This window comes from Aspergillus pseudonomiae (assembly GCF_009193645.1).
Source record: "Aspergillus pseudonomiae strain CBS 119388 unplaced genomic scaffold BDV37scaffold_2, whole genome shotgun sequence".
NCBI classification, from domain to species: domain Eukaryota; kingdom Fungi; phylum Ascomycota; class Eurotiomycetes; order Eurotiales; family Aspergillaceae; genus Aspergillus; species Aspergillus pseudonomiae.
The window spans coordinates 483346-503515 of NW_022475994.1; the positions used below are offsets into that span (position 1 = coordinate 483346).

The window sequence follows — 20170 nt, forward strand, 5'->3', positions numbered from 1 at the left end:
CTGTATGTATTTTTGGAAGGCGATACCCTATATGTATATAGATTGCCAATCCAATGGCCTTCTTATTGCGTGGGGTTGATAACATTCTATAGCGCGGGGTTCAGAAAAAAAAATTAATTCCCCTCGTTTGGTTACGCGTAAAACGGATACCATATCAAGTCACTAACAAGTAATAATGAGAGGAGGTGAACCATTACAGACACAATACAGACGGCAATATATCTGATAGATTACTTCACATAGCTTGCCAATAGTCGCTTGGGTATAGATATGATCATTTGTTTTTTATTGTGACTGGGAAGTAGCGCATTGTCATCATGACTGAGTAGTGAGTTATGAGTACTATGTGGAGGAGCTACTTGTATGATATATATTCTAGATGGACCAATAAGATCTGATAATGCGGTCGTAAATTTGGTATATCATAAACCACAACATATAAAATAATACTGCAAATGAAACCAAGGACACAGATATGGTACTATACCAATACTTTGCAGCTCGTGTCTATTCTAAACATAGATAAATAGCTCAAGTATTATACTAATTCGGTGCCTATCCTCTTAACCATGCTATGTATGAGTGGTACGGGGCTATACCTAAAAGATAAGGTACTCACCGCCCATGTGATCACGCGCCCGGGACGCGTCCCTTTGTCTGTTCGCTATGGAATTCAGTGACATTTAGACGAAGAATATCGCAAATGCATTGCTGGAGAATAAGAGCAGAATCATGAAAGCGAAAATACGACCCTATGACTAGGCACAACTTGGAAGTTCATCTCAAATGGCTGTTGCAACAAGGCCCTGCGATTTACCCCTCTTTATCGCCATCCGCACGCGAGAATCGCAATTCTACTCGAGAGAATCACACTCAATATCAGCCGACTCCAGCGCTGAATGCAACGGGTAACCAAGTTCCAGAAATTGCAATTGGGGACTCCCAACCCCTGCAGAATAATTCTGTCGACAATGCGGACAAAGGACCCGAGGTAGAATCGGACGAAGACATGGCACGATTGTTATTGGCTCCGCAATCTGCGAGCAAACCTCGACTATTCAGTCGTTCTACAGGTGCTGTTACGGGATCACCGTCGAAACCGAATGGTCGTCCGCCTGCCCAATCGCCTACGCGACAACGGGAGGTGCTGAAGAGTCCGGCAATCAAAAGTATGAATATTTATTTACTGAAGTCTTTTCGGACGACTAATGATTAATGGAAAGGTACCCAAGGCGATACGCTCTCTTTATTCGACAGTGCTACCAAGACGACAGTGACACCATCCCGGACGAGACATAAGTTTGACGTCGAATCTTCCACATTCGACATTGATACTATTGATTTGACGGGCGATTTTGATAAAATCACGGCATCATCAGGCACAGCAGATGAGGTTGGGGAATCGCACCGGCTATGGAACGAAGATGCGCCCAATCGCAAAGATTCTACGGATAAGCGAGGCAAGAAGCGCAAAAGCGAGGAGTACATTTCTGATCTGGTATCTCCAAGAAAGAATGCTCCCAAGGTGCGCTCGCCTTTGCGCAACGGTGAGACTACAGATCCTGTCCAGTCGGGTTTGACGCGCTCGACTAAAACCTACATTACATCTTCCCCGACAAGAAGCTTCATTCGTGAAGCGTCACACTCTCGCTCTGGTGTCTTGAACCATATCATAGCCGATTCCGACGAAGACGGTAATGAAACTCTATTCGATGATTTGATGATTGACGATGGTGCGCCCGTGATGGATAACAGTAAATCTTTATATCCTGTTCTTCCTCAACACATATCTCCGGAGAATAGTAAAAGAGGAAGGGTGGCAAAGAATGCAATGCACCGGTCTCCACCGACATCAGAAATTGATCTCACTCCATCTGTTTGCGATACGTCTGCCAGCAAGACACTTACGAACCTTGGTGATTCAGGCTTTGCTTGTGCTCTCGGGCCACTAGGGTCGCAGCCAAAGAACAGCGGTGTCACGAAGTTCTTAACTCTATCCGCTGAGACTCTGGATCAACGAATCTCGGGTTTCGAGGATACTCTAAGGAAGAATTCAGAAATCGTTTTTGAACAAGCCATGAAGGGCGAGCCAGCCCCTGGATTAATTGCTGAGAATAAGAGTATTACAGCTCGGATAGAAGCAATTAAATCCTTAAAGAGCAAAAAGGCTGCCTATCACGCCTGCGAATCAACAAGAGAGCAGCTGAAGAAAACACTCATGCAAGTCATATCTCAAGGTGGTAGCCCGAATACAATGCCGGAGGAGCTCGAACAAAGCCGAAGAGCTACATTGCAGCTAGAGCAGATTGAGTCTGATATAGAACGCCTGCTTGTGCAAGCTGATATTCTACCGGTCTCATTCTCTTCAAGTAAAGGGCCGTCTCAGCAGGGCTTAGAGCGTTTGCACTCGCCCCCTCGATCAGTTAGAAACACTAACCCTAAGAAAACAGTCCACCCTCACGATCCCGAAACCATTGAGACTGCATTTTCTAGACCTCTCTCAGGGCCGACCTCTCGTGTCTCTCAAGCCGACATACCATCACGGACAACAAACTCATCGTTCAGGAGCGCCGGCTCTTGGCCTAAAGCCTTTGACTATGATGAACCAATGATCAGTGATAATGACCATACTTTTACTCGTACCATGGGATCTCCGCCTCCGGCAGAACATATTGATGAATTTGACTTGGACGCTGATGATGAGGAAATGCTCGAAGCTGCGGGTTTTCTTGACGATGGCTACTCAGTTTCAACAGCTAGTAATAGTCTCCAAACACGCAAGGTGTTTGCTGAAACCTCCGGAAACGTTGCCCGCACCCCTACCACACAGAAGTCGCAGACCCACAATGGCCTATGGCATCATCACCAGTGGTCAAAGGATGTTAAAAGTGTTTTGAAGGATCGTTTCCATCTTCGAGGGTTCCGCCTTAACCAACTCGAAGCCATCGATGCCACTCTGAGTGGGAAGGATACGTTTGTTCTAATGCCGACAGGTGGAGGGAAGTCATTGTGTTACCAGCTACCCTCTATCGTCAAAAGTGGAACGACCAGAGGAGTCACAATAGTCATTTCGCCATTGTTAAGTTTAATGCAAGATCAAGTTTATCATTTGCGCCAGCTCGAGATAAAGGCGTATCTGCTGAACGGTGAGACGCAGAAGACGGAACGGCAATGGATAATGAGCACACTATCGAGCTCAGCTGCGGAAGATCACATCGAGTTGTTGTATATCACGCCCGAGATGATCAACAAGAATCAAACCCTCATCCGTAACTTGGAAAGACTCAATAATAGCCGTCGACTTGCACGCATCGTGATAGACGAAGCTCACTGCGTGAGTCAATGGGGCCATGATTTCCGTCCTGATTATAAGGAACTTGGAGGGCTCAGGGCTCAGCTGCCTGGTGTTCCAATGATGGCTCTAACAGCTACTGCCACAGAGAACGTGAAGGTAGACGTTATCCACAACCTTAAAATGGAAGGTTGCGATATCTTTACCCAGAGCTTTAACAGACCAAACTTGACATACGAAGTGAGGCAGAAGAAGAAGGGTAACGAGCTTCTGGCTAGCATAGCCGATACGATTAAATCGTCTTATAACAACAAATCCGGCATTGTTTATTGCCTTTCGCGTGATACATGCCAGAAGGTCGCCAAGAGTCTTCGGGACGATTACCGCATTAAAGCAGAACATTATCATGCTGGTATGAAACCGGACGAGCGAGCCGAAGTTCAACAACGCTGGCAGACTGGTAGGAGCCATGTCATTGTGGCGACGATCGCCTTCGGTATGGGTATTGATAAGCCGGACGTACGCTTCGTGATCCACCACAGCCTCCCCAAGAGTTTAGAAGGCTATTACCAAGAAACTGGCCGAGCTGGCCGAGACGGAAAACGTTCAGGTTGCTATATGTATTACTGTTACAGGGACACGATGACCATTAATCGCATGATTGACAGCAGCGATGGCAGTAAGCAACAGAAGAACCGACAGCGACAAATGCTACGCAATGTTGTACAGTTTTGTGAAAACAAAAGTGACTGCCGAAGAGTCCAAATTCTTGCATATTTCAATGAGTATTTTCGCCGAGAGGACTGCAATTCTTCCTGTGATAATTGCAAGTCAGACTCTGTTTTCGAGCTCCGTGACTTTACTCAACACGCGGCCTCCGTAATCAAGGTTGTTCGATACTTCGAGGAGTCAAAGGAGAATGTGACATTGTCGTACTGTGTGAACATTTTCCGAGGAAGTGCAAAGAAATTCAGGTCTCCTCAGCACAGACAGGCCCCGGGGTACGGAGAGGGTTCTTCGTTAGAAATGGGAGAGGCGGAAAGACTTTTCTATCACCTTCTTAGCGAGGGAGCTCTGTTTGAAGAAAATGTGGTCAACGGCAGTAGATTTGCTGTGCAGTACATCAAGCTTGGACGTCGTGCCCCTGATTTTGAGAGTGGCCGGCGTCGATTACAGCTTCATGTTAGAGTTTCACCAAACAAAAAAGCTCAACCCCCTCGGAATGGATCTCGGAAGGACTATCATCCTCAATCCACGAACGTCTCATCGCCTGTTCAAGCAGCGAACCATCGTCGCTTAGCCCGTTATCGATACGAAGAAAGCTCTGATAGTGATAGAGATAGTGATGGCTTCGAGAGAGTTCGTATAGCTGGCAAGCCGAGGCGTGAGAAACCGTTTACCCCAGGCCCACCCATTACCCAGGATTCCAGGTTTGACCGTCTTGACCCTCTCCATAAAGCTGTAGCGGAGGATTTCATGGTTTATGCAAAGAATTACTGCCAAGATGTGAGGCTTGCTCTTCAGCTTCCTGAGTTAGATATACATTGCTGACTTGCTTTAACAGCTTGTACTCAAGAAAGGCCTTCGCAATCAACCATTCACAGACGGGGCGCTGCGGGAGATGGTCATAGCCTTCCCCAAAGGTGAGTATCACCGCCAGCCATTGGTAAGACGATGCAATACTGATGTCAGAGCAGACCTGTCAGAGCTTTCCAGAATTCCCGGAATAGATAAAGACAAGGTGAATCGGTACGGCACTCAGATACTCAAGCTCGTACGAGATACGCAACGCCGTTATGCAGAGTTGAAAAAGGATCGTGATGACGCCGATGGTGTTGTTCCGGACCCCAACCATCACAATGTCATCAATCTCACCAGCGACAGTGAAGAGTATGATGATGGTGATATTCTGGACGATGCCTCAAACTTCGATATAGATAACAATGTCATCTCTAGTCGATATTTCACCACCGAACCAATTCCAGAAGATGACTCGTCTGATGGCCCTGGGGGAGCTAGCAGCTCCAAACCTCGGAAGCGTCAAGCCACCAAGCGAACTCGTCGAAAGAGTGGTGGCGAATTTAAAGCCCGGAGCAAAACCCCAAGACCTAGAAAGAAAACAGCCAACCGCACTGATAGCCGTCCTACCCGGAAAGGGTCAAAAGCAAAAGAACCTATGTCCCGGATAGGAATGATGCCTATCTAGCATCTTTATATATCAGTTTTCATGTTCTTTACGATGATGTTGATGGTATATTGAAGAACGTGAGGGCATAATTTCACTAATGGGTCTGCTGCATCTGGTGCATCCACCGGCGTTGAATTGGAATTCTGACTACCCTCTTTAATATCATGAAGACTTGACGAAGCGATAATGTGAATATGTACTCGTACTGAGCGCATGTGACTGGACTTTTTGCACGTTCTTCCATACATTCTTTCTCTTAACTCTTTGCAACTATAACCGTATATAGTCTTAATTCGTATATGTCCCACAAGGATATTGGTTGGTAATTCCTGGAGTCTGGTAAAGTCGGACTGTGCATTAAAATAAACTATTGAGAGCAGCCATTCAATCGTTCAACGAACGCCCGAAATCAATCAACCTCAAGCGTCTGGCATCGCGTGGATGGAATTGAGCTACCTTGGCTCTTACAAGGAATCGGGAGGCGGCAGACTCTCGGGGAAGATCAATGTAGGAGGTACCTGCATCGAGTAACGAGGCGAGCAGCTCATGCATATCAGTAGCTGCTGTCTCGCGTCGATTGGCCCGGTTCTGTTCTTGATTATCTCCTTGAGATGTTTGGCCCCTGACGAGTTCATCTATGCGACGCTGGCTGCTATCATGGCTCGTTACCGAAGCTTTCGGTTTTTTGGGCTTACCATGGCTTGTATAGCCTCTCTCCAATGTCTCATCAGAAACGCTCATTTCATCTCCCACAGTTGGACCACCGAGATCTTCTGCAGCGAGCATGGGCGCCAAAGTTTCATCAATAAAGTTATGGAGAGAGGCGTTTAGCTCTTCCGTCGCCTTGTCAAGCTCTTCCTTTTTTTCTTGTTGCTGATCGACAAGATCATGTGCTAGTTGGGATGGCGACTTCTGCTCTTTCTGGGCTTGTTGTTCATGGATACTAGCTATCCGTTTTTGCAGTCCATCATTGATGGCTTGGGCATCACGCAAATTTGCCTCTTCAACTTTCAAACGCTGGCGGCTGGTCGAAAGCTTGTTTGCTGTCATCCTGACAGATAACTTGCTCTCATTGACCAGCCGAGATATCTCCTCGACCGCAAGTAAGGATGGCAGAGGAGACCCAGAGCTTGGGAGCTTTGTTTCGGATCGCAGGAGGGAGTCATATGCTTTCTTGGCTCTTCTAACTTGCGAAACGCGAGACCACGGGTCCACGCCGATCTTCGAAAAATCAACCGCGTTGACCGAGCGGAGCTGTTGCGCGCATCAGTATCGCGTCTGTGTTTTATATGTTTTTCGGCTTACATACCTTGCGCAAGTCATCTTCTTGGCGTTTAACTCGGTCTTGAAGATTTTTCAGGGTATCATCCAGCTTCTTATTATACGCCTGGAGAGTGGCCGGGCTGATTTGTTGATCATAACTCTCTTCGGCTTTCTCCCGTTTCACTGCGAAACGCTGGATCTTATCAATAGTCTCCTGAGGTACATCCATTGGGATAGAGTGATGGTGCAGCACGATATATATGAAACACGGGTTGGGTGTTGACACTTGAGAATATCCACACCAGCAAGGCCACAGGAGCCTGGTCAAATCCTGCTTCTTTGAATCACAGTAATGTGAAAGGAGATATTTGGGTATTCATGTATTGCATGGGGTTGTTTTCTATGCCCTCACACGTGATAATGATAGGTAGACTATGCCCAAGGTAGGCTAGCGTGATCCCGTGCCGACGTTTCGCCTCAATCACACCTTAACCTCATCTCTTCACCGCGACATCGCGACTTCCTCCCCTCCATCCATCATCGTCACCTTCTTCTCTTTGCTTGGCATCTTCAACTCTGTCGCAGCGGTGGAGTCGACTGCCTGTCTTTGTTACTTGGCTCTTATCCGCTGTTTTAGCGTTTGTTCAAGCCCCTTTTAGCCCGGCGCGTGGCAGACTATCTCTGTGTTCTTACGCCCTGCGACGATCAGAGACATTGTGTTTTCTTTGGAGGAAAAGGGATAGTACAGATTTAGCAACTTGACTTTGCTCTCATATTTTCCCTTGCCCACGCTGTCAGCCTGGCAGCTCCCATTCACGTTCGGACCCTGAATCCTCACCACCACCACTATCACCGTCTACATCTCTCCGTTTTATCGTGCCCGATCCGATCATCTCTTCTCTTCTTCTCTCTTTCCTAGCATAGCTTTGCACACGTGAAGCTTTCTGCTCAAATCCAAGGCCCGTGATTCCCAGCATCTTCACTCTTCCATCGGCCATCCTTCCTCAACATCACTTTGTTCATCACTGTGCACGATTACCACCAGCATTCCTAGTCATTTCAAGCACCAGATTCCCTCTCCCGACCGCCAGCACCAGCAAGTCTTATTGGGAACTCCTGGTGTACATAGTCGATCAAATAAAGCAGAAAGAAAGAAAAAGAAAAAGCTATTTTGATACTTCGACTTCCTGCGTAAGTGAAGCAAGACTACACAGTTGAGAAGCAATATGTCTGCCTCTCCATCCGCTTTGCAATCCACCAAGCGTCCCTTGGAGGACCCTTCCTCGCCATCAGGTCCCAATGATCAACCGGAGGCCAAGCGTCCTGCTTTGGACAAAGTAGTAAAGGGCGATGAGTCCGAGGCGTATGCGGAAGTGAAGACCGAGTCCTCAGGCGTGCCCAGTGCCAATGCCGATGGCCAAGGCGACACGGTTGTGCCTGATGCTCCTAATGCGAAGGGCACTCACCCTGAGACCCAGCCTATCCAGTCCACTGCGTCCCATGCCGAAACTGGCGCTCAATCAGAACAGCAGCGCCCCCAAGACGAGTCAAGCTGGATCCATATTCGGGCTGTAATTTCTAGCCAGGAGGCTGCTACCGTTATTGGTAAAGGTGGGGAGAATGTATCACAGATCCGTCGTCTCTCCGGCGCCAAGTGCACTGTTAGCGATTACTCTCGTGGAGCAGTGGAACGTATCTTGACTGTCAGTGGTCCACAGGACGCTGTTGCTAAGGTTGGTTATATGCATCCTTGTTGCTTAGCTGAAGTCTAATTGGACTTGCTGACCGGGCTTTAGGCTTTTGGTTTGATCATTCGTACCCTAAACAATGAACCCCTTGATGCGCCTTCCACTGCCCAATCCAAGACATACCCCTTGCGTTTGTTGATCCCCCATATCCTTATTGGCTCCATCATTGGCAAGGGCGGTGGTCGTATTCGCGAGATCCAAGAGGCCTCTGGCGCTCGTCTCAACGCTTCAGATGCTTGCCTTCCCCTGTCCACTGAGCGGTCCCTTGTAATTCTGGGTGTTGCGGATGCGGTTCACATTGCCACCTACTATGTTGCTGTGACATTGGTTGAGCAGCTCACGGAACGATTTGGCGGGCCAGCGGCTTCTGCTTATGCCACTCGCAGTGGTGGGCCTGCTGGAGCTGTGCCCGGTGGTATGCAGGTTGTCCCTTATGTCCCTCAGCCCGCTGGCGGTCAATATGGTCACCCTGATACCTTCAAGCGCCACCACCCTCACCCCAACCGGGCTGCTGCTGGTGCTTATGGCGTTCCTTATCTTCATGGACAGCCCGCTCCCGCCCCTGTAGCTCAGCCTGCCATGCACTATGGTGGTGCACCTCAGCCGTATGCTGGCGCAGGCCCTCACCAGCCTGCCCCTTACGGTGCTCCCCAGGCTGCTCCCGCACGCGGTGGTCCGACCCCAGTCGCCCCTGTTGGCGGAGCTATGCCCGGTCAACCACTGACTCAGCAGATCTATATCCCCAACGACATGGTTGGTGCCATCATTGGCAAGGGTGGTGCTAAGATCAACGAGATCCGTCACCTTAGTGGCAGTGTGATCAAGATCAATGAGCCACAGGAGAACAGCAATGAGCGTCTGGTGACTATCACAGGTACTCAAGAGTGTAACCAGATGGCTCTGTATATGCTTTACTCCCGACTTGGTTAGTTTTGACTCCCGGATTCTTTCAAATATTTTGTTACTAACTAGCAATCCAGAAAGTGAAAAGCACCGTATCTAAGCGGGGGAATGAGTCTACGAGCTTGCTTAATCTATTTTCTTTCTTCCAGGAGCATGTGGGGATTTCCTTTTTTTTTCTTTCCTTTTTGCGTTGCTCAAAAGTCGTCTGTTTATGGTGACTTTAATGATTCGTTTCGGGTATATGCCTTCCAAGTTGTAATTTATGGAAAAGCGCTGTCCGTCAACATTCGTTGTACACATTATCACCAATCTAACGTAATTCATTCCACACCCCATCCACAACCACTTCAAACTTTCTTGAAAGAAACATGCTTCATCCCCAAAGGCGGCACAGAAGGAATCGCCTTCTCCCTAATAGGCGCAATCGTCCTCTTAAACTCCTCCGTCTCCCTTGCAGCCTTATGCATATCCACCGACTCCCACCCCACAACCAAAAGATGCAATACCGCCTGTCCAGACGGACTCTTCTCATGCTCCAACGTACCAGGCCTCTCCACCTGCGCCATAGCCCACGACTTCGGCCTCTCACCCTCGGGTAATTTCTCTGTCAGCGCAGCGCGGAACTCAATAAGATCGGCATTGAGCTTCTTTTGCTCCTCAGGCGTCAGGGAATTGGGGAAGGTGAGTGCGACCAGCTCCGTGACGGGGTTGGTGGTTAGGGACTTAGTTTCGGTGATTGACGGCGTGAGCGTGGTGAAGATGACGCTCACTTGAGTGTTGGGTTCGAGGTATGGGGCTAGGATTTGTGGTTGGATTCCTCCGTGCGCGTCGGCCCAGTCTGCGATATGTGTTCAGTATACCTTGATTTTTTCATTTTGCATCTTCCATTTTCGGGAGGAAAGACAGGGTGGAACTTACTAACCACCCATACTATGATATTCTCGTCCTCTATTGTTCTGCCCCATGCTGAGCTTTTATATCCGCTTTGGTGCTTGGCTGTTTGGAAGAGTTGGAGTAGTGCTTGGCCTTCATCGTTTGAGGGGTCTTCGGGCTTTACTGAGGACTTGAGCTGGAAATGTATGAATTCGCTGACTTGGAGAGCCATGCTGGGTGCGCTGAGATGGCGGGGTTGTTGGAGCTTTGTATGATTTGGGGGTTCCAGTTTAAGACCAAACCAATTCTGCTCAGTGGACTCGAAAAGTCTCTCTATATCCCGGAGGGCTATTAAGAATTGACCCAGGCTGGAAGGAAAATAGCAAGTATGAAGGAAAACAGTTGGATTGATTGATAAACTGTTGTCACCTTGCGGGCGATGATGTCAGAGTCAGGCGCCTCAGTCATCAAGGCCGCAATTCCCCACCCTAATTAAAAGATGTCAATAGTGATAGTATGAGGTTATTATAAAGACATCACATCATTAATGAAACATCATTAGCGGGTCAATATCCAGACCGATATGCCAATCAAACAGCGACTAATGCTATGTACAGAGAAAATAGCCAATTGCTCCCCACGCCCATATCCCGCTATTTTTTTTAGGATTGTCCATATTCTGAATCAGAGACTAAGTAGAATTCAAACATGCACTTCTACAGGTCATCAACACTCCTAACCTTCGATTTCTTCTCACTAATTGCCTTCTTCAGATTCCCAACAATACGTTGCCGGCGTTGCACCTTGGCCTTCCATTGCGCACTCTCTTTACTGACAAGATCGCCAACGCCTTCCACGCTTCGAAGGCGGCTAGCACGAGCTGACCCGTTGATGCTGGAGCGGAAGCGAGCAGCAGAGTCTGGTGTGTGGTATGCACTGACGGGACCATCAATGGAGCCCCGGGACCCTGGCGTCGTTGGGAGTCTTCCCGCAGACTTTTTAGGAGTTGTAAATGGCGACCCCTCACGGCTTGCTGGCGACGTAGTCGTGTCAATACCCAGCTTCTTCAGCTGTACTTCCAGGAAATCAATATCGCTGCTTTTGCTTTCAGCCATGTTCATCATAGTAGAGATGGTTGATGTGACCGCTTCGACTGTTGGCCGTTTAACAGACTGGCGTGAAGTACTGTCAGAGCGTGGGGCCTCAGCGATCTTCGCCCGTAGGAGAGAAACGGCGGACTCGAGATCTGCTAGCCTTGCCTGAATATCAGTAGATGTTGTCCGAAGGTCCTGCTGAAGGTTTGCTTGTTCAGATGACAGTGGTGCGGAAACGATTGCAGCGGAGTCTGTGTGGGCATCCAGTGCCTTCCGAATACTAGCACATTGACCTCGCAGTGTGAGTATATCTTTGCTCAATAGTTCTCGACAGTCCTCGAGCTTCTTCTCCACTCCTTGGACTCGTTGTTTCTCAAGCTCGCCGGCAAGCATGACTAGGGCATCATCAAGCTGCTCGATTTCAGAAAGACGTAGCTTCTCGTCCAGAAGATCAGTTGGATTATCACCTTGCAACGTATTGACCCAGTCCGAATTACTAGATGATTGCTGGTACATAAGGAAAGCGGACAAGGACCGTGCGTTGATACCTAGTGTATCTACCATAGAGTTGATATCGCGATAGAGCCTTTCAATTTGGCCGGGGATACCTGGTTTACTAGTCTGGCCAGTGTAGTCTTGATGAGGGAGGAAAGGATCGAGGGTAGGCACAGGCTCTATGGGCCGAGCAAGGTCGGCACGGAGCCTTTCATCTTCGTCATCGTCAGAAAGCGACAGTGTCTCCTCCTGTTGTCGCCGCGCTTCGAGTTTCTGTTGAGCTTGTGCTTCCTCGATAGCCTGTGCCGAAGGCTGTCGAAGTTGAATTTCACGTTTCGCTAAATCACTGAGAGAAGCTTTACGTGCAGCGAGAGTGCTGCCAGGAGCTTGCGGTTTGAACAAACTCCTCGGGGCGCCATTTCGTACTGGACTAGGCGACCTGGGGAACTCGCGGTTTGCCGAAGGCGCTGGGGGTAGAAAAGGTTTCCGAACTTCTCCAAATAATTGCCGTGACGGTTGATTCGAAGCCTGACTAGGTTGGGATACTCCCGCAAATAACCCACCGGCTGAAGCTTTGCTAGAAAACCCAGCCCCAAAAGAACTTTCTGGCGATATCTCCGGAGTTTCCACCTCAGATTCTTCTTCCTGTTGCTCAGCATCTGCGACATCCTCGCCACTGTCACCGAAATCAGACTCGTCTTCCACATCGCTCAATTCCTTCTCAGATTCATCTCCTTCTGCTTCTGAGTCATCAGGGATAGGGGCTGGAATATCAGCAGGAGCGGGCGACGGCTTTACTGCGGTGAAATCAGGAGGAAGTGGTGCCTCTTCGGGTTTAGCATCCTCGAGCTCCTCTTTCTTGGATTTTAATGTAAAGTCAGGAGGCAGCGGGGGTTCTCCTCCGTTATCTTGTGGAGTGGACTTCGGTTGTGTAGTGAAGTCAGGAGGAAGAGGTGCGTCGTCGATGGAGCTCTGAGAAACGTGGGAGGAAGCGGAGGTGTCACCAGGTCCATAGGAGGCCTTGCTTGTTGGATCAGGAGGCAGTGGTGGCTCTTCCGATGCATCAGGAGTCTTCTGATCATCAGCAAGATCCTCCTTTTTCAAGGGTGGACTAGCGACGGGAGTCTTGTCTGATGGCGGAGACAGAGGGATCGATGCTTGCTTTTCAGAATTGCCGAGGATTGAGAAGGGAGATTTGTTCGTCTGGGCTGCACCAAAAGGCTGCTGAGGTTTGTTGGGAGTACCAAAGAGCGACGAAGGTGCAGGTGTGTTAAATTTGGTCGGCGCCCCAAACAATGAGGGCGCTGGCTTGTTGGCCTCCGGTTTCTCCTGCTGGCTGGAGGTAGGTTCATCTTCCATGTCGTCCATGGACTCTGTGGGCGGGCTAGCTTTAGTGGGCGTAGAAACCATCTCATCGAAAGACCCGAATAGTCCGCTGGAAGGTTTCTCCGGTTTGGGGCCATCATTGACAGCAGTACCGTCGCCCTTAAACGAGGGTTCTAATTTGAACCCATCAGCTGGAAGACCGAACGGGTTCTTTGCTGGTTCTGCCTTTTGGGAACCAAAAGTAGTGCTTGTATTAGCCTGGCTACCAAACACCGACGGTCCCGGAGGTTTCGAGAAGGGGCTTTCTCCAGTCGTCTTCGCGAAAGGCGATTCCCCAGCTGGCTTAGATGCCGCAAGCCCAGCAAAACCACCCGAGCTAGCAAATGAACCGAAGCCACCACCAGAGGTAGCACCCGGAGTTCCGACCGAGAAGGAACCAAATCCCTTCCCAGGTGTCGAAGGTTGTCCAAAGGCTGATGGTGTGCCCATCGATCCGAAACTGGATTTACCAAACTGGGAGGCCCCACGGTTTATTGTGCTCGGAGTGCCGAAGGAAGGACTCGCCTGGGATCCTATCTGAGACGGGGCTCCAAATGAAGGTGCCCCAAATGTAGGTTGTGAGCGGCTTCCTAATGTCGAAGTGCTACCAAATGCCGGCGTGGCAGAGGGTTTTCCAAACGGAGAAGGTGCCCCCAGTGCAGATGGGCTGCCGAAACCGGACTGTCCAAACGCAGGCTGTTTGGGGGGCTGCGGTTGCGCCTGCTGCTGGGGCTGGGACTGGGCTACCGAGGCCAAGCCATGATAGGGAAGTTTCTGACGAATAGACTCAGAGTATATGAACCACCATGAGCAGAGGATACCTTCATTGTTGAGAAGCAAGAGGTTCGGCAAGGGAGTTGAGCTTTCAGAAATATCTTCGCCCGCAATCGGGGAGACAACAATTTCTGTGCTGCTCAGGTCGATTCCCAGACCAATCACTGAAGTCTCCTCGCCGGAGTCTGTAAGTGGAGGAGAGGCCCGTTTTGTGTCGTCATTGAGTTCAGTCGTGGTGAACAAATTAATGGTGGCCTTGGCTGCATCGTCACTTGCCAATGGTTGCTCTGACCTCGTCACAAGACCAACATCGGTGGACGCGGTAGAAGAAACAATTAAAACATCCTTCAGGTGTGGCTTATAGTCTCTCAGACGTGCAATGAACTGGTATGCCGGGGCGCGTTTGACTCCAAAAGGTATGCACAACTCAGGTAGCTTTTGAATCAGAAACGGTGCCTGTTTCCTTCTTGTGATAACGTAATAAGAAGATGACGGCGTTTGACCGGATTCATCCTCGGCATCATTCGGCGTATACACCATCAAAAAGATGTCGTTCTCTAGCCAAGCAATAGACGACACTAGATTCAGTTAGCTAATTGAAAAACCTATGAGACGTAGCATTGGTCGTTACCATGACAGTTTCCCTCTAGATCAGAAGGACGTGGTATCATGTCTTTCTGAGTACCATCTGGGGTCATTTGGTAACCCGTTCCATCAGCAAGTCCAGCAACGAGTTGCTTCCCCTTGTTACTCCAGCAGACGGAGCTCACCCCAGTTTTCAAGACATTGCCATTCGGGCCCGAAACTAGGTTTCCCGCCTTGAGATTGGCAACTAAGAGCTCACCATTAGTTGTGACGAGCGCGACAAGTGACGAATGCGCCTCATCCGATGGTGGCGCAGGGTTCGGAGCAAGGGATCGAAAAGTGGCACCGTTCGCTGGGATGGATAAGGCTGGTTGCGCATTGCCTGTCGACAAACTCGTAGTCTCGTAGACCACAAGCTGAGAGCAATTCTCTGTGGCTAGTACTAGGGCGTCATCACCTGAAGTGAAGGCTATATGCGTGGGACGTGCAGGAAGGGGTATCGTTGCTTGTGGTTGGAAGGGTTTTGTTTTGGCCTTGTCTTCGGTGGGAGCGGAAATAGCCTTCCTGATTGCGGAGGAGGAGGCAATTGCCAATGAGTCGGGGCCCGCACCGACTATGACGCCTTTCGTGGGCGCGATAGCTAGAAGTGAGGATGATGGAGCCGGAAGGGCATCTTCAGGCCAAGGGGTAGGAAGTAATCGGACGTTGCTGTCGCTCGAGACACCTTTGAAACCGACTTCCTGTATTCACAGTTAGTTCGTCTGCGGCGATCTAGAGCAATGGCAAGCACAGGATCGCGACGGACCTCAGCATAGACATCTGGGAGCTCAGATCCTAGTTCCGCTGGAACATTGCCGCCGGCGGGGTTGGACGCCCCGAAGCTGAAAGCCATTCTTAGTCTGTCAAAGTCGGCTGATATTGAACGGGGACGGTCGCCTAATGATACCCTGCTCTTTGGAGCATGGGGAGAAGGGGGGCTCTGTGGTAAAGATGAAAATGAGCGACGCTGGAGTGCTTGGGGACTCCGGTTAAAAAGTTGCCAAGTGCGCGCAAAAATCTTGAATACCTCCCCTCAAGGGAAGGGAGAATTGTAAAGAGGGAGAGGATGGGTATACTACAGAGTAAAACCTGCACACCGAAACCGAGCGATGTAAACAAAAAAAGCCACGCGGCTCTGTGACTGGTAGTTGACAGCAGGCAAGCAATTAAAAGCAATGGCGGCGGACGATCTCGACGGGCAAAAACAGCAAGAGCTTCTGACGGGCCGAGCGTCTTTAATGCCTGAGGCACTGAGATCAGGCTGCGGGAGCTTCGTCACTCCAGCTCGACCTCGCCGCCATCACCAACCGACTAGCTACAGCTGTTTCCTTCTCATCCCCGTCACCTTCCTTATCACCCGCCTGTCCTGCATAGCTCGATAAGGTGAAGCCCTTCGTATCTTGAATCCACTTGGCCGTCCCTCTATCCAATCTATAATTACTCCACGCCGACACCATGACCGGCTTTGACTTCTCCAACTACAACCGCAACGCGGCTCTCCACGCCAAGGGAGTGCCTCTACCTAAGGCTACAAGCACAGGTACCACTATTGTGGGCTGTATCTTTGACAATGGTGTTGTGGTATGTTATACCCGGATTCTGATAGTGATCCTGCAACCCTTTGTCTTTCGAAGCTGACCCTCATCACAGATTGCGGCAGATACCAGAGCTACTAGCGGACCCATTGTAGCGGACAAGGTACGACCCGATCATAAGCTTACCATATCCTCCGTCTTCCGTGGCAGCCACCATTATTACGTGATAAGCAGCTTTACTAATAGTACTTGGGGGGATATATAGAACTGCGAGAAGTTACATTATATTTCGCCCAAGATCTGGTGTGCTGGTGCTGGTACAGCTGCAGACACGGAGTTCACCACCGCCCTGATTAGTTCAAACATCGAACTGCACTCCCTCTCAACGGGCCGGGACCCTCGAGTAATCACTTGCATGACCATGTTGAAGCAGCACCTCTTCCGCTACCAGGGACACATTGGTGCATATCTGGTGGTAGCTGGTGTTGACCCGACTGGCACCGGTTTGTACACAGTCCACGCCCACGGTTCGACAGATAAACTTCCGTATGTGACTATGGGTTCTGGATCGTTGGCGGCCATGTCCGTTTTTGAGTCGACGTGGAAGGCAAACCTGAACCGCGAGGAAGCGGTCGAGCTCTGTGCTGAGGCGATCAAGGCTGGTATTTTCAACGATTTGGGATCGGGTAGCAATGTCGACGTTTGTGTCATTGAGAAGGACAAGCCCACGCAACTCCTGCGGAACTATATCAAGCCCAACGAGCGTGGTGAAAAGGAACGCAATTACCGCTTCCCCAGAGGCACGACGGCCTATTTGAACCAGAAGATTATTAGCAAGGAGGATATGAGGAAATATGTCACTGTGGAAGAGGCTTCCGGGGACCCTAATCTGATGGAGGTGGACTCGTGAGTTAGAAAGTAAACCGATATTTGTCAGAGCCTTATTATTTATTACATTGAATCACGCACGAAGGAATTACATGATGAGTATTTCGCAATAGTTTTGGTTTCTATTATTATTCAGTATAGAGCCTGCGAACCAAACACGTGTAAATATACAGGTCCCCTCTGACAGTCGGTAGGTGTTGGTTGAATACTGGAGAACACATTTCTCAATCGATATTCAACCGATCAAATTTATCTGCTAACAATTGCATAATTGTATTTACAAAAGTAATGTAGTATACACAACGTCAAAAGACAACTGGGTATATTTCATAATCGCTCCAAAAGTTTGTACAGAACACAAGCGTTCCGTATTATCTTTTAAATCCCAGAGAAGACGAGACGAGGGTCATTGCAACTCAAGCTGACTAGCGTATGAATCAGATTGGCCAACCCTTGGCACCATGATATCTAGGACTTCGGGTCCTTCGACCTCCTCCACAAGATCTAATATATATGCGTATTGCATGGATGAAAGGCGCAGCCCCTCCCTTCGGTACCGTACCACCCCGACATGGTACATAGCACGCACAAGGGAAGGTTTCACGGGCGCACCGTGTTTTACTAAGAAACGATAGAGCCATTGAATCAGGCCGTAAGCACGGCGTGCACTCAGCTGCTTCGAGCTAGCAATAGATATGGCGATGAGGTGCACCATATCAAGGGCGGCGTGGGGATCTGGGCACTCGCTGGTTCTAGCCTCCGGATAGTAGCGTACAAGGGCCTTTTGAGAAGCGTCTGGAACAGGCCCCCATGATCTTGACAAGGCGATTTTCAGAGGTGTGTGACAACGGAGTAGCCGAATTAAAGTCCAGACATTCTGAGAATCGCCGGTACTTGCAATCTGGATACTGTTCTCCAGGAATGAAGGGCTGGTAACATTAATTTGCCGGACCAACCTTTCGAAGTCCGAAAAGAGGTGAGGAACTGTCTTCCTGTAAGCATCCCCATTTGCGAAGATGTCCAGAAGTGAGACGTTTGATGACTCTAGCCTATTCAAAGTACGCCGGGTCGCTTTTGTCATCCGCTTTCCGGTAGTCAAGTGAACGGATAGCATCAAAAGACCGCTAGGTGGTATACCCAGGTCATGGATTCCTCCTACGAGGCTGCTCAAAAAGCTCTCTGCGTTGAAATTGTCCACGCGGCTTTTGTAGAGGCTCAGAAGGCGGGATACAGGATAATCTGTGGCCCTCACAACATGTCGCCATAGTGGCCCTTCAGGAAGGTATTCGCTAAAGGTTCGCAAGACCCAGAGTCGCAAAATTATCCGTTGTTCCTGTGTCAAACAAGAGGTACTGAGTGATGTGGTGACTGGCATGTCACTCCAGGCAGACGAGGAAACAAGGCCGGGGATGTTCTGAAGACGGCGTAAGTGGTCCTGCCACATCTCAAACAGGTGCTGTTTCCGGGACGCAGCCAGTAATTCGGTAACAGAGATTATGCAAAGAGAGGCCTCATCAGGTGTAAAGCAATTCAAGAGCCCGCTTATGTAGTCACCGTCCGTTTTATGATCCAAGGAGAACTTCAAGAACCGTGTAATGAACAACGGAGCCCAAGAACGATCTTGCGTCGCGCTGATTATGTCTCTTGCCAAGATAAAAGAGTCGTACATGTCCATCTTCTCCAATCCCTCCAGCCATGTCTCAATTGTTTCTGTATCCAGGTTTTCGTATTCGTAGATATTGCACCTTCCAATCGCATCCCACATCCTCCTATAGTAAGCTGTCAGAATTCTCGCGTCCCGTTGTCTCACCACATCATCTCCAATGACTCTTTCAAACAGAACCCTTATGATCTGGCATAATTCATTTTCAGGCACTCTTCCCAGCTCCAGTGCCGTAGTAACGTTGCCTAGGAGAACGGACCGTTTGGATAGGTCTGCACCGCGAGAAACGAAATGCTCCACTGTGCAAAGATAATTCCCTGCTCCCCGAGTGTTCAAGTGCGGATCATCTAGAAACTCAATGAGCCCGTCGGTGGCGCACGTGTGGTTGATCGATTGCGACAGTAGATGCTCGAATATTAACCGGCTGTATGCAGGCTCCTGCTGAAGATCGATTCGCAGTTTTCGAACAACATCCTTGATGGCCGTTATCGTCTGACAGTCCTTCAAAGATTCCGCCAAGCATTGCTCGAGAGACGCCTTGTCGGCCAGATATGAAGATCCCTGCCACCCGGATGATCTGGAGAGTTCATTCGATTCGGTGGTCTCATTGTAAAAGGGCAAAGGATAAGCCGGTGCACCCATTGCGTAAAAAGCTGACCCTGAAATACATTAGATACTCTGCTGGATGCCAATTGAGCATATATACTCTTATCCGATAGGCGCCTACCTTGAGCCTCACGCGGTGCGTTCCGTGATTGCCCACCAACCCATTTCATGTGCTCCCGTCCATTGCGCCCAAACAAACACCCAATGTCATCCAGTGGCCCCGACCCCACTAGACTAGCCAGTGCAGTATTCCTTCTTTTTGCTAACCGTCTCCGTGCTTCTAGAGGTCCCGGCACTCGGCTCTCATAGCGTCTTTGGCCGTTTGCGAACCGTCGGAACGTTGACGCGAGGAAATCTTCGCTAATCCATACATGATCAACTAAGGAGTGTGAGGAAGGCGGTACAGCATGCCTATATGCATGTCTACCGAAAGACATGAGGGAACGAAAGCATGCGACAGCAATTGAATGCCCGAGAGCTGTCGGTAGCTATGGGTGACTAGGGAATCGTTGACGGAGGAAAGTTGCTCACGGAGTTCCCCAGTCGGGCTGACTAAGCTATGGTCCGCACCAACCAGAATTGTCCGATTTACATACCTCAGGCTGCACTTCTGTGCCCTTGCATAGAAACCCAGATAAATGCTGCCTTGGTTGTTCTTGGTCGTCTTATATTGCAAAATATTGGCAACTATGGCCCTTGTGACTATATATATATAGATCCATTCATTCAGATGTCTTCTCAGCCCTGAGCTAGTGACTGCTTAATGACAGTCTTCAGCGCAGATGCTCTTTTCAAAGCCATGAGATATATTTAGCAGTGAAGGAAGATTGAAATAGCCAAAGAGAAACTAAAGAGAAAA

The 20170-nt window shown here is 49.4% G+C and overlaps 6 protein-coding genes across 6 annotated transcripts; 3 read left to right on the forward strand and 3 right to left on the reverse strand.

Annotated features, from left to right (window-relative positions):
- Positions 1-754: 754 nt before the first annotated feature.
- BDV37DRAFT_277924 (RecQ family helicase MusN) lies at positions 755-5498 on the forward strand (the record flags this gene model as incomplete). Its single annotated transcript, XM_032085905.1, has 4 exons — positions 755-1169; positions 1224-4798; positions 4857-4935; positions 4990-5498. The coding sequence occupies 4 exons, from the start codon at positions 755-757 to the stop codon at positions 5496-5498; spliced, it is 4578 nt and encodes a 1525-aa protein (XP_031946903.1).
- A 174-nt stretch (positions 5499-5672) lies between these two features.
- On the reverse strand, positions 5673-7236 carry BDV37DRAFT_79775 (uncharacterized protein). The gene is made up of 2 exons (XM_032091246.1): positions 6790-7236; positions 5673-6734 (listed from the first exon to the last, which is right to left on the reverse strand). Exons 1-2 carry the CDS (start codon positions 6970-6972, stop codon positions 5865-5867), a joined length of 1053 nt encoding a protein of 350 aa, XP_031946904.1. The 5' UTR covers positions 6973-7236; the 3' UTR covers positions 5673-5864.
- A 619-nt stretch (positions 7237-7855) lies between these two features.
- On the forward strand, positions 7856-9628 carry BDV37DRAFT_79748 (telomere maintenance protein PBP2). Its single transcript, XM_032091244.1, has 3 exons — positions 7856-8476; positions 8540-9416; positions 9472-9628. The coding sequence occupies exons 1-3, from the start codon at positions 7970-7972 to the stop codon at positions 9492-9494; spliced, it is 1407 nt and encodes a 468-aa protein (XP_031946905.1). The 5' UTR covers positions 7856-7969; the 3' UTR covers positions 9495-9628.
- BDV37DRAFT_79771 (uncharacterized protein) lies at positions 9582-10728 on the reverse strand. Its single transcript, XM_032091245.1, has 2 exons — positions 10313-10728; positions 9582-10232 (listed from the first exon to the last, which is right to left on the reverse strand). The coding sequence occupies exons 1-2, from the start codon at positions 10497-10499 to the stop codon at positions 9742-9744; spliced, it is 678 nt and encodes a 225-aa protein (XP_031946906.1). The 5' UTR covers positions 10500-10728; the 3' UTR covers positions 9582-9741.
- A 5185-nt stretch (positions 10729-15913) lies between these two features.
- pup1 (proteasome core particle subunit beta 2) lies at positions 15914-17232 on the forward strand. Its single transcript, XM_032080595.1, has 3 exons — positions 15914-16200; positions 16270-16317; positions 16420-17232. Exons 1-3 carry the CDS (start codon positions 16075-16077, stop codon positions 17062-17064), a joined length of 819 nt encoding a protein of 272 aa, XP_031946907.1. The 5' UTR covers positions 15914-16074; the 3' UTR covers positions 17065-17232.
- A 65-nt stretch (positions 17233-17297) lies between these two features.
- Positions 17298-19810, reverse strand: BDV37DRAFT_236334 (uncharacterized protein). The gene is made up of 2 exons (XM_032080596.1): positions 19433-19810; positions 17298-19364 (listed from the first exon to the last, which is right to left on the reverse strand). The coding sequence occupies exons 1-2, from the start codon at positions 19746-19748 to the stop codon at positions 17449-17451; spliced, it is 2232 nt and encodes a 743-aa protein (XP_031946908.1). The 5' UTR covers positions 19749-19810; the 3' UTR covers positions 17298-17448.
- Positions 19811-20170: the final 360 nt, after the last annotated feature.

Coding starts and splice junctions, on each gene's coding strand:
- BDV37DRAFT_79775 (XM_032091246.1), bottom strand. CDS start 6,972: ATGGATGTACCTCAGGAGACTATTGATAAGATCCAGCGTTTCGCAGTG. Junction 6,735..6,789: donor AAGAAGATGACTTGCGCAAG/GTATGTAAGCCG, acceptor TGCGCGCAACAG/CTCCGCTCGGTCAACGCGGT.
- BDV37DRAFT_79748 (XM_032091244.1), top strand. CDS start 7,970: ATGTCTGCCTCTCCATCCGCTTTGCAATCCACCAAGCGTCCCTTGGAG. Junction 8,477..8,539: donor CACAGGACGCTGTTGCTAAG/GTTGGTTATATG, acceptor ACCGGGCTTTAG/GCTTTTGGTTTGATCATTCG. Junction 9,417..9,471: donor TATGCTTTACTCCCGACTTG/GTTAGTTTTGAC, acceptor CTAGCAATCCAG/AAAGTGAAAAGCACCGTATC.
- BDV37DRAFT_236334 (XM_032080596.1), bottom strand. CDS start 19,748: ATGTCTTTCGGTAGACATGCATATAGGCATGCTGTACCGCCTTCCTCA. Junction 19,365..19,432: donor CGCACCGCGTGAGGCTCAAG/GTAGGCGCCTAT, acceptor AATGTATTTCAG/GGTCAGCTTTTTACGCAATG.
- pup1 (XM_032080595.1), top strand. CDS start 16,075: ATGACCGGCTTTGACTTCTCCAACTACAACCGCAACGCGGCTCTCCAC. Junction 16,201..16,269: donor TCTTTGACAATGGTGTTGTG/GTATGTTATACC, acceptor CCCTCATCACAG/ATTGCGGCAGATACCAGAGC. Junction 16,318..16,419: donor GACCCATTGTAGCGGACAAG/GTACGACCCGAT, acceptor GGGGATATATAG/AACTGCGAGAAGTTACATTA.
- BDV37DRAFT_79771 (XM_032091245.1), bottom strand. CDS start 10,499: ATGGCTCTCCAAGTCAGCGAATTCATACATTTCCAGCTCAAGTCCTCA. Junction 10,233..10,312: donor TATCATAGTATGGGTGGTTA/GTAAGTTCCACC, acceptor CACATATCGCAG/ACTGGGCCGACGCGCACGGA.